The sequence below is a fragment of the Podarcis melisellensis genome (genome assembly GCF_964234715.1).
Source record: "Podarcis melisellensis genome assembly, chromosome: 18".
Taxonomy (NCBI): Eukaryota; Metazoa; Chordata; class Lepidosauria; order Squamata; family Lacertidae; genus Podarcis; species Podarcis melisellensis.
Genome location: NC_138536.1, coordinates 1,077,380 through 1,090,949, shown reverse-complemented (window position 1 = coordinate 1,090,949; position 13,570 = coordinate 1,077,380). Strand labels below are relative to the sequence as shown.

The following is a 13,570-nucleotide window of genomic DNA, read 5'->3' as shown; positions in this document are numbered from 1 at the left end:
ACTGCAGAAGTAGGTTTCAAGGGCAGAGCGCTCTCTGCTGGAAGTTTTTTATTTGAAGGAGAGAGAAGAGGGAAGTTTCTAATGTTAGTTAGAATCACAGAATCATAGAAGTTGGAAGAGACCACAAGGGCCATCGATCCAACCCCCTGCCAAGCAGGAAACACAATCAGAGCACTCCTGACATGATTGTCAAGCCTCTGCTTCAAGACCTCCAAAGAAGGAGACTCCACCACACTCCTTGGCAGTTAGTTGTAGAGCGCTGGCTGCAATTGCCAGTTGCCACGGTACAGAATTTGGCTGGGGGAAACGATTCAAAAACGGGTATTAAAGGACTTCCAATTTTTAAAGAGCAAGGCACTTGCTTTCAGGAGAACCTCATCTACCAAGTTACTGAAGTTTGGACTGGTTGCACACAAACTGACACACAAAAGGTAAGCACTGCACTGTGATCCTCAGTGTGGCACTTATGCCAGCCTGTGCCCACCGGCGGCTCCTATGGCATCCGGAAAGGGTTTCGGCAAACCATCTCCTCAAAACTCAACAATGCACGAGTTTGCTCTCCCTACTCAATTCCTCTTTACGTGGCTCGGCCTCTCCCGCCCAAAACAAGCCCATGTTCCCCTGGATGCCAGGACTGGGCAGGCCTCCCCTTTCTGAACAGAGGAGGTACAAAAAGCTTCTCTCGGTGAGTCGGCACTACCATGGCTGAGGTGGGAGCCTTGTTGCCCAATGACTGGGGAATGTGCCTGCATTGTTTGGTCTGGTATCCTCCAGCAGACAGTGTCTTGCCACACACCCCGGGATGCCAGCGGTGTCCGCCTGCCCCCAAAAGGTTGTGGCAACCCCAAGCGCAGTTCTACCTTTGCAGAAACCGCACTTCTCACGAAGCTGAAATTCGAACTCTAGTATGGACTGCATGTCCACAAGCGTGTTAAGCAGGGAATGTGGAAGTGGCTGCAGAATTTATTTTTTACGATACGATAATCTTTATCGTCGTTGTCCCATGCAGAACAACAAAGTTGAAATTGAAATTTTTCTCGAGAGAAAAGAAGGGGGGGGAGCAAGCTCAGCGGCAGGCCTCCAATGCCAGAGGCAGGTTAAGTAAGGTGTGTTTTGTCTTTGTGGCACGGAAAGAGGCTTCAGCAGACCTGCGCTGCTTACCTTTCCTGCGACAAACAGACTAGGATCTATTTTATACAAAGCCAGAGACGTTATACAAGCCTGTTCAATGTGTGCAAATTATGCCGGGCAGTAGCTAGTGTCACCGTTTTTAAAGACACAAGTATCGGGGGGACACGGACACAGACACACAATCCCAACCAGGGCTGCGTTCACGCTCACAAACATACTTTGGGTGGTGCAAAGGAACAGGAACAAAAACCCGCAGCTGTTCTGGAATCAGCTGCAAATCTTGCATGTGATTTGGTTAGCTGCATGTAGGATGTCAAGTGCTATGGATTCAGGTTAGAGAGAGAGAGAGCAGGTGCTCATAGCTTCAGCACTGTTCCAGAGGCGTCCAGACTGGAGACTTTCTCTTTTTTTGTGTGACATGGGCTTTTCAACATGTGGTGGTTGAAGCTTCCTTTTGGGGGTGTCAGAGAGGGCCGGTCCAAACCATTTCAGCACCTAGAAGAAGGGAAACCCAGCTGATACCCTCCACTAAATTAGAACAGGGTACAAGGGGGAGCGATTAGGGGATGCTTGTCATTGAGCGAGAAGCTCAGGCTTTGTTTTATTTTAAAAAAAAAGAGGTTTGTAGGCCTAATGGCTGCAGAGATGCAACATCACCGGTGATGTCTGCTAAAATAAATCAGAATCTAGACAGGTGGGCAAGTAGGGTTTTCAGAAGTTGAGGGTGAAGTTCTGTTGACTTAAAAAAAAAAAGGAGAATTGTGCAAATCCGCCTATCAGAATGCAATATTCATCTTTCTCTAGCACAGGTTTTGGTTTTGGGCAGATTGCACACATCTCCCCTCACTCTTGCCCAGCTGCCAAAGGTTTCAACAGGACTCCCAAATAAAGGAATTCATGGTGTTGTGTCGTCAACGAATCGCAGAATGTTTCCGCTCCTGGTTCTCGGGGATTGTTGCGTGTGAGAAGCCTGCCTTTAACTTTCCCTGTGACGAGACCCCCAACCTTAAATGTCCGACCAAGCTAGCAGGAGGGTGCGATTTTCTGAAAAGGCCAGGGGCACTCGAAAGACAACGAGGGGAAAATTCAACTGCGGCTTAGACATCTGGATAGCAGCGTCATACTTTATTTAAAGTAAACCCATGTTAAAAACAAAGTTAAAATGAAAAAAGTGGTACCTGAAAAATAAATTATTTGATATAAAACAAAATCAATAACTTAAAAACACGCTAAATATACAAAAAAAAGTCTTAAGCATATATACTGTACAGTATGGGGGGTGGGTGGGAACCGATTAAAAGCCTTCTGTTTGCACAGGCAGACGACTTTATTAGAAAAAAGGAAAAAGAAAGGAAAAAAATAAGGTTACACTAGAGATAATAGGGAAGCCGAGGGAGGGTGCCATTTACAGCTCACTGAACTCGACCGCAAAACTGGCGTTAACGGTTGCAGATGGCACCCGCCCTGAACGTACACGGACTATTTCAACTTACGGGCGAAAGGAGAGCTGCGTCTCAACATAAAAGCTCCGAATATCTTTCCACTGTTCCTTCTTAAAATGACCTCGTGGGGTGGGAAAGTTGCTCAATATACGGCGAAGCGTTTAAAAAAAACAAAACCGAAAAAACAGGGAAAACCAAAACCGTTCTCAGCGAGAATCCTTTTAACCTTCCTTCGGAAACGTTAGCACAAATAAAGCAATTGCGTTTTTTTATATATATATATTTTAAAAAAGAATTGAATCCGGCTGGGTTTTCGTTAGCGTTAGACGAAAGTATAGAAACTCCACGCAACAGGGGGAAAAAAACCAAACCAAAAAATAAATTAAATTAAAAACAGAAACGAAACGGAAATTTTCAGTAAATCTATAAAAGGAGGCTGTCGGTGGGATGTAAGAAGGGTCGGCAGCCCGGGCCCAAGGCGTGCCAGTCCCTGCGTGTGATGTGGGTTCACACTTTGCTTGCCACAGTAATAATAACACTTCTTACTTTTTTAAATCATGCACTGGGAGAAGTAGAAGAGCTTATGCTATTCCGGAAACGGATCGTTTGCACTACACAAAAATGATACAGATAAAAAGACGTGGCAGATAGAAGTGTCATGTACCCGATTTTGGAACTTAAAAAAAGAAAAAAAGCAAGCAACGTTGATCGTGAGCTGTGATTTCTTTTTTTAAAAAAAAAACACAACAAAACCTTCTATATTACACCAAGCACCCTTTTAAACAAAGCAGGAACAGGGTTAAGATAATGAAATCCGCAAATTTTTCATTATGCCTGGGGAGGCGGGGACAACCGCTCCCACAACAAATCTCCATATATGCAGAACTTTTAGCTGTTAGGTTCGATCGCTTGGCTTGTACCTTTCCCTCCAGTGGGATTTCTGAAACTGGGGCAGGACCGCGGGTCACTTAAAAGCACTGACGGAACGGGTGCAGCTATGTCCTGGCTCAGTGACTCTTGCGGCTGCAGAGGGAGCTAAATCAAGGTGAGCTTTCTTATTCAAGAACTCCTCGTCCGCAAGAAGTTGGGAGAGGAAGATGCAATGTTTTGGGGCTGGAGGGGGTTGGTCTGAGATGGATGGGCTAAGCTATCATGAAACAGAAACACACAAAACACTCATAATTTGGCAACATTATAGGGGGAACGTGGAAATCGCTGCCAATCGTTACTCTTAAGACATGCTTCACGACATGGTTTCCAAAAAACACACACACAAAGCCACTTGTAGCTAACTGATCAAAGGGCTCAATTCATTTTCTTTAAGTCAGGGTGGAAATATTGAGCGGTAAACCTCAAGGACATGAAAATGAGGGAGTTGTGCAAAGCTTAACCCTGAGTGCCAAACAAGCCCTTTGGGATAATTTGAGATCACCATCTTGTTAGCCCAACAATGGGAAACTCTTTTAACAGCTAATGTAATAAGCCAGGGAGATGTTTGCACTAAATATTTCGATTTCTCTCAGGGAGGAAGGGCATTTAGTTTGCGCCAGTCAGCTTAGGAGTCCTCTACAAAATGGTTGCTGTGTTGTTCCCCAGCCACCAAAAAAGAATTGCAATGATAAGCAAACCTGCTTTACCTTTTTTTAAAAAAGGAAACCAAATCTGTCCCTGTACAAATTTGCATTCCTTAAAAAAATAAAGGGAATCCAAGACAGCTGGCCAACCTGAGATTATGTAATAGGCTACCACATGCAGGAAGTATTCCAATTACACAAATTGATTTTCCCTGCCATCTTTATATTCTGACGCGAATGATGGCTTTTGCCAGCTTGGGGTGGGGAAAGCCTTTTACTGCTGCGGCTTAAGCCAGCGATTCCGTGAAACGCAGCGGCTCAGGCTCCCTCTACCCAGCTCAGCGTGCGCTGACGGGCTTTGCAGAATTGGGTATGGCACCCGGAGGAAGCTGCGGGGCGACAGGAAGGCATAGCTTTAAGCATGGACTCCACAAAGTGACCTTTATTTCCTTGCAGGGCTTTGTGGATTAAGAGACTTCTGCGCCCAGGACTGAGGGCAGGTCTTCCCCGAGAGAGGAGACATGTAGAAGAAATGAAATCCAACGATTTGCGATCTTATCGAGAACGGGCCCTAATCCACTTATTTGACTGCCGTCGATTCATATCGATTGAGCGCACCTGTAGCTCTCGTCGAGATCTGCATGAAGGCAACTCTGGAGGGTTAAGAGGCAAAGCTGCGATATTCGCCCAAGAGGAACTCAAGCTGGAACTCAACAAAGAACAAGAGGATGCTGTTATTCCAGGATGAGACAAACACAGAGATATTTGGCACCTTTTGCAACTGATTCCATTTTGGGGAGGTGGATGCTGTTTTACTGCAGTCAGATTTTCATGAGGGGGAAGCAATCTAATGAAAATACAGAAAGTAACTGCAGCCATACAGTAGGAGAGCCCAATGTTGTGATTACTTAGGGGCTTTGAGATAACCCTCTTTTTTTTGTGGGTCTACATCAGATTCGGAAATGGACTTCCAATGCAGTTTTGCCCTTGCTGGGAGCCCCTCCAAGCATTTCCTGGAAATTTGCTTCAGAGTTCAAGAGCTGCTTGCAGCAGACCTGCCAGGATGAACACAGAATAGGAGAATGTGAGTCCTGGGAATTAGGTTTGGGCAGATGGCAACCGGGACAAGACTCTGGGAAGACGCACAGCGAAGCAGAGAAAAGGTTATAAATGCAAGGACCACGGGAACCTACAAGATCCAAAACTGAGCTTCCTGATTGGACCAAAAATTCCATTATCTGAATGGCAGAGGGGCACAAATATAGGAGGAACAGAGCAATTCCTGACAAGCTAAGACCACCCAGCGTATAAAGTACAGCGCTTTCCATACGAAGTGGCATTAAAAGGGGAGAAACGAAGGAAGAAACATTAGAGGAGTTCTTAAAGAGAGAAAGCAACGGTGCCACAAGGACATTCGCTGCTGAAGACTTCCAGGTGACTCAAGAGGGCTCTGTAAAAGTAGCTCTGAAGAGTGGACATATCCAAGAACGCAATCCATTGGAAAAGTGTGCCTGGATGCCAACCCCACTGAAATTAAAGCACAGATTCCACAAGAGGGTTATTTGTTTCAGTGAGGTGTGCAAAGGTGAACTCCAGACTGAATTGTGCCCTCGTACTCTTGCGAGATGCCCAGGGACTGCAATAGAGAGCGCATTACCTAGCAGGAGTTCGCAGTGCCACGTCCTTAGATTCCAAACAGCTGAACTGGGTCTGAATAGGGTATCAGGTCAAGTTCCCAGTTTACAACCCCAACATTTCCTGTGGGAACGGCAAAGGGACACTGGCAGGAGGGAGGGGAACAGGCGTTCAGGAAGAAAAGGCTGACCAAATGCGGTTTGTGGTCAACCGATATTGAAAACGGCACACAGCAGAGATGTGGATTGTCTCGGGACTTTGAGAAGTCCACGACGGCGGCAAAACACACCAAGCGAACTAGCAAGGAGGCTTCTAGTTCAAGCTGTTCTGTAAATTCATCTTGCTGGATTATTTCCACAGGCCAAAGACTTCTTAATAATCAGAGCATTTCCAGAAAGATGCTGGAAATCGCGATGAAAACCTCCAAGAGGATGGGGAATTAGGGAAGCCGTTATCTAGAGGGTCTGCTTAGTTTGTAAGAGAAGAACCATCATCGTATGTGTGACGTACATCTGAGACCTCAAGAAATTGGTTAATGAGGTGATGCACTCTCTCAGAAGCCAAGCAGGTTACTTGGAACGGGGTTAATTAGCTTCCTGATGGAGATATGCAAGGGCATCATTTCCTACAAAGAACTTGCCTTTACATAACGAAGATGTGCGAGAAATGTCGTAAGGTGTACACACAAAAAGCAGGGATGCAGCGCATCATAAGGATACAGAAATCCCAACTCCTGAGCAGGCTGGAACAGCATTGTTATGAAAGACGGCCCACTCGAAGCCAGGAAAGGGCCCGAAATCTCCCTCGGAATTGCAACTTGCAGGCTTTGCCAGCAAGTCCTTTTTCTGACGGCAGATTTATGGGCGTGGGTGGTGCAGCCAGTCTGAGGCAACCCTCCCCTGCTGTGCCAGGGTGCTGCTCCAAGTCCTCCTGGCCAGTCCTCAGTGCGGTGGCAGAGAATGGTTGTGGTGCGGCTGTAGATGCAGGCAGCCTTGGGGCAGGCTCGAAAAGAATGGAGACTGGTGGAGGATTCCAAAATGCAATGACTGAGCCTCTCACCGGGCATGCACAAGGGGGCTTCTCAAATGTGGTATGTGGCAGACTTAAGGCATTCTTAGGATTCCCTTGGGCACAACCTTTCTGCTTTTTGCACACTCTACGGACCTACTGCCTACATGTTTGCAGAAAAACTATTGTGCCCTTACAAACCCTCGCTATGTCAAAACTGGTTGCAGAGGATTCGTATATGTAAGCCTTCAAGTCTCCTAACTGGTCGGGTTTATCGTTGTGGCACTTTAGAAACACCAGATCGTTCCTACCGGGGAAAAGAGCTGCTGTTAATCTTTCGTGTCGGACGCTGTGTAATACGGAGTGGGGGTTAAAAATTAAAATAACAAACCAAAACAAAATTTGAGCAAAACCAAATCAAATTTAATTGGTCTTAAATGCAAAAGTAAAAACAAACAAAAACACAAAAAAGCAAAAGAAAATTAACAGAAAACAGAACTCAAAGTTTCAAGGCAGCCTGCAGAAAACTCAGGGGATTAATTAAAAATCGTATAAGTCTACCCCAAAAAAGAAAAAAAAAATCATTTATTTTCTCTCTTAAATCTCTACCTTCCAAGTTTTAATGTACTTTTCTGCTGAGAGTTCAAATATGTAAAGCTATCGTCAGAACAAACCCCTATTAAAATAGTGGGGGGAATCGTCTAGTACTTATTAGAAGGGATGCAAAAAAGGACAATGCTCAAATGTTCATTAACAGCTTTATATATATATTTTAAAAAAAACCCTAAGGATGCAAGAATTCGAACTAAAAAATTATATTTGAAAGGAAGCTAATGTTAGATCATGCCACATTTATCTGACCAGAACGTAACACAATACGATGTGCTACCAGGAGGTACGAACTCCAAGGAAGTGGCAATGCTGGGTTTGGAGTTTCATTTTTACTCTGAAATCTACCCAGAGTTTCTCTGAAACTCTTTGGTCCATTCTTATTGGAAACTGGGCTTTTGAAAGTGGGGGCAGGGACGGGCTAAAAAAGCTGTTCCAATTTGACATATATAAAAAAAAATGTGCCTACTGACCAACGAGCTTGGTCAATGGTGTTAACTGAACGCTGGCACGCTCTCATTTACCAGAGTCTCTTTACAGACACTTTCCTTCTGCGGATTAACAAACCTTTCCGCTAACTAAAAGTTCCAGTTTCCAAGCTTTGCCCTTGGCTACCGGAGGCAAAGTTATGTTGAAATGCCCCAGTCCTGGCAGTGAAATCAACAGCTAACCTTTTAAGGGAAAGCAAGCCTGGCCGTTTTCAGGGCTGGTCTGGATTCTACTTGGTAATTGTTGAGATATATCATATTATTTTTGGCTCGGGGACAAGGTCATGAAGCAGAACCATCTAAAATTAAAAACCGATAAAACAATTGCAGGACTTTAAAAAAAAAAAACAACCCGAAACATTTGAACATGTTGGTGGCATCCCAAGAATATATAAAAACCCTTTTATCCCACTTCTCATTTAGACTGAAGACAAACAACTTTCTTTGTGTGAAAACTGGCGCAAAACAAAAAAAGAGAAGAATCGAGTTGTACACTAACGGAAACAAAAAAAAAGAAAGGTTTCAAACTTTTTCCGTCACTCGGTTATCTATTCCATACAAAAAAAAGAAAAGCCACGAGCGAAATTATTTGTGGGATTTGTTGGTTTTGAAGGAAACCTGCAAGATTTTGTCCCCCAGCCGGTAGCCGTTAAGACTTGCTATGGCCATGGCGGCTTCTTCATAGTTTGTCATTGTCACAAAGCCAAAGCCTTTGCACTTGTTGGTGTTGAAGTCGCGGATGACTTTGACATTAGTCACCGCGCCAAAGGGGCCAAACATCTGCCAGAGGATTCCCTCATCGGCATCTTGGCCGAGGTTGTAGATGAAGATGCACCATCCCGAAGAGGAGTTTCCTGGGACATTTACACCAGAAAGCCCACTCATGTGATCTACACCCATAGGAGAGAACCTACCAAACAAAAAAGCACATAAAATAGTTCATGTAAACAAAACAACAAAACAAAAAAAGTCAGTTTCAATCAAGTTCAAAAAAAAAGAGAAGCTCGTCGGGGAATTAAAAGGTTAGGAGCGCTGGGCCGGGGGGGGGGGGGAATTCAGAGCACCTGGGTGCTGCGTTTTTGCAAGAAGACAGAGTCTCCCTGGGACGCCTTAAAGGCTGTCGGATTTGGTGCGGCGGCGTCAGCATTTCATGGACTAGGCCCTGCTTCGTCAGATGCGCTGTTTTTTTAAAAAACGATTTGTTTGCTTTAACTGGTTTACATGCAGCCCTTTTAGGGATACAGTGGAACCTCGGTTTTCGAGCGCCTCGGAAGCCCAACGCCAAAAACCCAGAAGTAATTGCTTCCGTTTTTGAACACGCCTCGGAAGTCGAACGGCTTCCGCTGCATGTTTTTAAATTTTCTCAGTGGATTTGGCCGGCCGCTCATTGCTCCTCGAACTTTCGGAAGTCAAACGGTCTTCCGGAATGGATTACGTTCGACAACCGAGGCTCCACTGTATAATCATTCATAACTGTGAAACATCAAAACACAGAGGCATTGGTTAAAAACCGGGCTATACACCCCCCACCAAAAAAAGATTGAGCAGCAATAATTAATATAAAGACATTGAATAAAAGCAGTACATAAAAAAGCAATGAATTAAAAAGTGGCCTGAAATAAGAACCTTACACTTTTTCTAAAAACATTTTCTCTAAAAAGATGGGGTTAGGAGGTGCTGTCCACAGTCGACCATGGAATTCCCTCTCCCACACACAGAGCTACGTTATGCTAGGAGTGTGAAAGAGACCCACAATCCTAGGACCACACGATGGAAATCCACGATTCAACTTGGGGCTGTAGATCTCTTTCGCGTTACAGGCATTCAGTTAGCATTGCAGGCTGCTAACATAACCAAGATTTGCTGTTTTATAAATAGGCCACTTTATTCTTCGCCTAAACACCCGTACTTTTGCTTCTGCCCCATGGATTTCACGACTTGTTTGCATCTTGTTATGCATCTGATGAAGCAGCGGCTCTAGTCCACCAAAGCCCGGCCGCAGTAAATTTACTTGTCATCTTAACGATGCTGCCAGTCCCTCTGCTGTGTTTTACTGCAACAGACAGAGGCAGCTGACCCTCTAGAATCTGCCAGGCTGAAAGCCATTGATCTACCAGGAATGTTTCCTGCGCAGGTCCCAGCAAAATGAACCGGAGCAGGCTGGGCACAAATTGCACTCAAGCTGCTACCACCCACACCAGCAGGGCTTGCACAGACATTTTTCGGAGGCTGTGCCCTGCGCGTTGTCAGGCTTACAGTCCTGTCAGCGATGTCAGAGGGTGATGTGGAGACACCCTTGGCAAAGGGCTTGTGCCTTGCCCCCTTGCGGACCCCAGCGGTCTGTCTCCTCAAGTGGCATTGGGCAAAAGGGCTTTGGGCGGGCTTTCTGGCCCCTTCTACATCATACATTCCTACGACTTAGATCTGCCATTTGAGCCAAGCGACCTCTTGGTTCAGAGTGTTCAGTGGTCGGGAATGAAGCAAGTGGAGCTAGACGCACAGGGAGATATTAAGGCTCTCATCCTCCTTCCCTAGCAACTCTGCCGTACTGGCCACCCCCTTCCCAATAACGTGAAAGGAAACGCTCTGCTGTTAGGCCTGGCATCTTTCTAGCACACAGCACAAAGGGCTCGTTCCCCTTTCAGTTCGTCCGTGACTTTCTCACCGCTACTTATTCTCCCTCCCTCTCGGTGGCCTGGGTTATCTGCAAAGCGACCCCCCTGGGCTTGACCACCTGAACCTGCAGAGCATATGATCACTGTGTGCTTTTCTAAAAACAAAAACAGGTTATGTAGGACTGCTTTTTCTGACAAGACAAAAGAATGCATCCTTTATGAAGCAAAACCAAAGGGCACAGCGGCTAGCAACTATTTGGTTGTGGAAGAGTAGCACTGCAGGGGGTTTTTTTGGGGGGGTATCGCTACACACCTTGTTCTTAAGAGGAGCATAGAGAATTGCTTAGCCAAGTAATTATTCAAGGCACTAGGCCCATACAATATGGCCACCGTTTGCCGCTAAGGATCAGTTCAGATGATCCTCCAGTCTGGAGGATTGCGACTGAGCCACCGATAGACACGATCCCTTCTCCTCTCCCTTGGGCGGATTCCCTTCTGTTTCCCATCTGGGTTAGCCATGACGTGTGGATACACTGACGCCGACAGGCTGTGGTGAGCGCTTCCCCTCCAAAACCAGAAATAGGCATTTCAGAACGAGGCTCAGGAGGAAAGCTCTAACCACCGCCCCCCAGATTCAGACATGGCAAACATGAGAAAGGGAAGGTTGCATTTAAAAGTGTTTTGTTCTGGGCCCTGCCACACCATAGCTTGACATATCATCTGAATTGAGCCACTGGTTCCGACCCCGAGCCAGTTACAGTCAACGTTTAGGGCTGTAGCACTGTCAGAAACATTAACACAGGTGGTTGTCTTGTTTTTTTGGGGGGGTGGGGACCATCATCTTACATGGAAGAGGCTGAGTACAGGCAGATAGAAGAACATGTATTTATTTAACATGTGACAAGAATTCTACGACAAGAATTCTGAAAGATACCCATCTGACTCTACACTTTTGGAGAAATTAAAAAGAAAAACATGCAAGGGATTCACTGAGGAAGCAACTACTAAGAAGGAGTTTACAACAAGCATCGTGTGAAAAATGAGTAAGGACTTTAAAAAAAACAACAACCAACAAAAAAGGACACATAAGCAAGTGAAATAAGAAACCCAAAAAACCAGAAGGAACAGTAAATTAGGAGAGGGCCATCTTGACAGCACGACTAGGGTTTTGTTTTGTTTCCAAAAGTGTGTGTATGCCTAAGTTGTGGTAAATGAGGTTCTCGAAAGTCAACTGCTGTAGATACAGAGGATATAACTAGCTTTCCAAGGGAAAAATTATACCCCAAACAGAGCAAGTTATGAACTGAACTGTTGCTTATTACCTGCTGCTATTAAGTCTTTTGAAGAATGAACTACGTATTAATGGTTTTTAAAAGGGTTTTTTTAAAAGTAGCTGGTTTAGCAGTGCTGGGCGGGACTCAGCAGGCTAAGAGGAGTGAGAGATCTTGCTAGCTCATTCCCCACTCAACAGAAGGAGTGACTTGTCTGCATTATTATTGATTTGTCTTTTCTGGAAGAAACTTACAGGTTGTAGGACTTGGCCCACATTACGGGCTTGAACTTTAGTGAATGGTACTTTTATCAACAATTAAGGAACTGCTAGTATTTCTGTGGGACTTTTTGACAGGGTAAAAGCAAATTCTCATGCTGTCCTCCGAAGGACGCCCGGCACCACTTTAAAGATTTTCATGGCTCCTCAAGAAGACCAGTAACCATGAATGAGATTCCCAGGAAGTCAAAGAGCGGCCACATCCGAGAGGCCCACAAACAGAAATCGGCTCATAGCCAGCCTGTTTGTACTTGCTATCCGTCCCTTTCCTCAATCACTCTGGTGTGCAAAGGGGGCTAGACGCAGAAAGGGGAACTGCTCTCATTTGTACTAGGATGTGGTTAAATGGGGGGCATGCTTCGAACACACTGGGTTTCAGGGTCAATTTCCCATTTAACTCAGGTAGCAAGAGCTGGATGTGGTCCCTCTCTGCTACAGCCACTGCCAGTCAGAGTAGACAGTGCTGGACTAGGTGGCAGCTTTGCCTATGTATCTGCTCTCCGGCTTATGCAAGGAGACAGCCAGCTCCAAGTTGAGGATTTATTTATTTTCTCCCAAATGAGGCTTGTGACCAATGACATCATAAAGGAAAAACTGAGGGAACTGCAATTCCGTTCTGGACTGCAGAACTGCACTGCTACACTACACACTAGGGCTAGCGCAACAGGTTTTGCCAAATGAGAAAGTGAAGGAAAAACCTTCAAGGGGTATTATGTATGGCGGAGATGACTGTATCCATTATTGTGAAGTTTCAAAGACAAGGTGAAGGCTATTGAACCTTGAGATAAGAGATTATATACTCTTTCCACCAGCTACAAGGAAAGTTCTATTCTAATTTTGTTTTTTAGACTGACTTAGGTCTTTTGGATCAGGAACAGATGCAAATAAAGCACATATTAAATTGGTCAGCAAGTAAAAAGCAGCAGCTAAATTTATGAAACTAGTGTTAGACAGAAAATAATAATATATGTATATATCATCAATATAGGAAACATTTATCAATAGGGGGAGCTTATCAATCTTTTAATTATGCAACGAGAAGAATGAGTGAAAATTTTATCTGCTACTTAAGAAATGGAGCTTTTCAAGCACTATCTTTTTTTAGAAGCAAGAACACCGATGTGCCGAGAACACTTTAAAAACAAAAACAGTAATCAGATAGATGGCTTTTGTAAGAACTGAACGGGAAAGGAAAGCGGGAAAGTGTGAAGAATGGTTTAAGGGGGGGGGGGGAAATAACTATCAAAAAACGAAAACAAACCACAGTACAAGGGATGAGTTTGTAGCCTGTTAAAAGTATGTTACTCCCTAGACCTGGCTGGTAAGTTTTAAGTTTCAGAAATATCTGAACAGAATCCCAATTCCTAACACTACACGAGGCAAAAGAAGTTAGGTTTCTCCAGCAGCTTCTTTTGGGGCGCAGGGCAAACCCAGCTATTAAAAAGATCTAGGCCTTAGGTCCTCAAGAGGCAAAGGTAACTGCCCAGGGTGGTCTGTGCCATGTTAACCTGGCACAGTC

The 13,570-nt window shown here is 44.9% G+C and overlaps 1 protein-coding gene across 1 annotated transcript in view; it reads right to left on the bottom strand.

Annotated features, from left to right (window-relative positions):
• Positions 1-2,241: 2,241 nt before the first annotated feature.
• The window catches only part of ELAVL1 (ELAV like RNA binding protein 1), a 29,874-nt gene continuing 18,545 nt past the window's right edge, over positions 2,242-13,570 (bottom strand). The window contains exon 6 of the mRNA XM_081895943.1: positions 2,242-8,797. Within this exon, the coding sequence (XP_081752069.1) occupies positions 8,473-8,797 (325 nt within the window). The 3' untranslated portion in view covers positions 2,242-8,472. The remainder of the gene's footprint in view (positions 8,798-13,570) is intronic.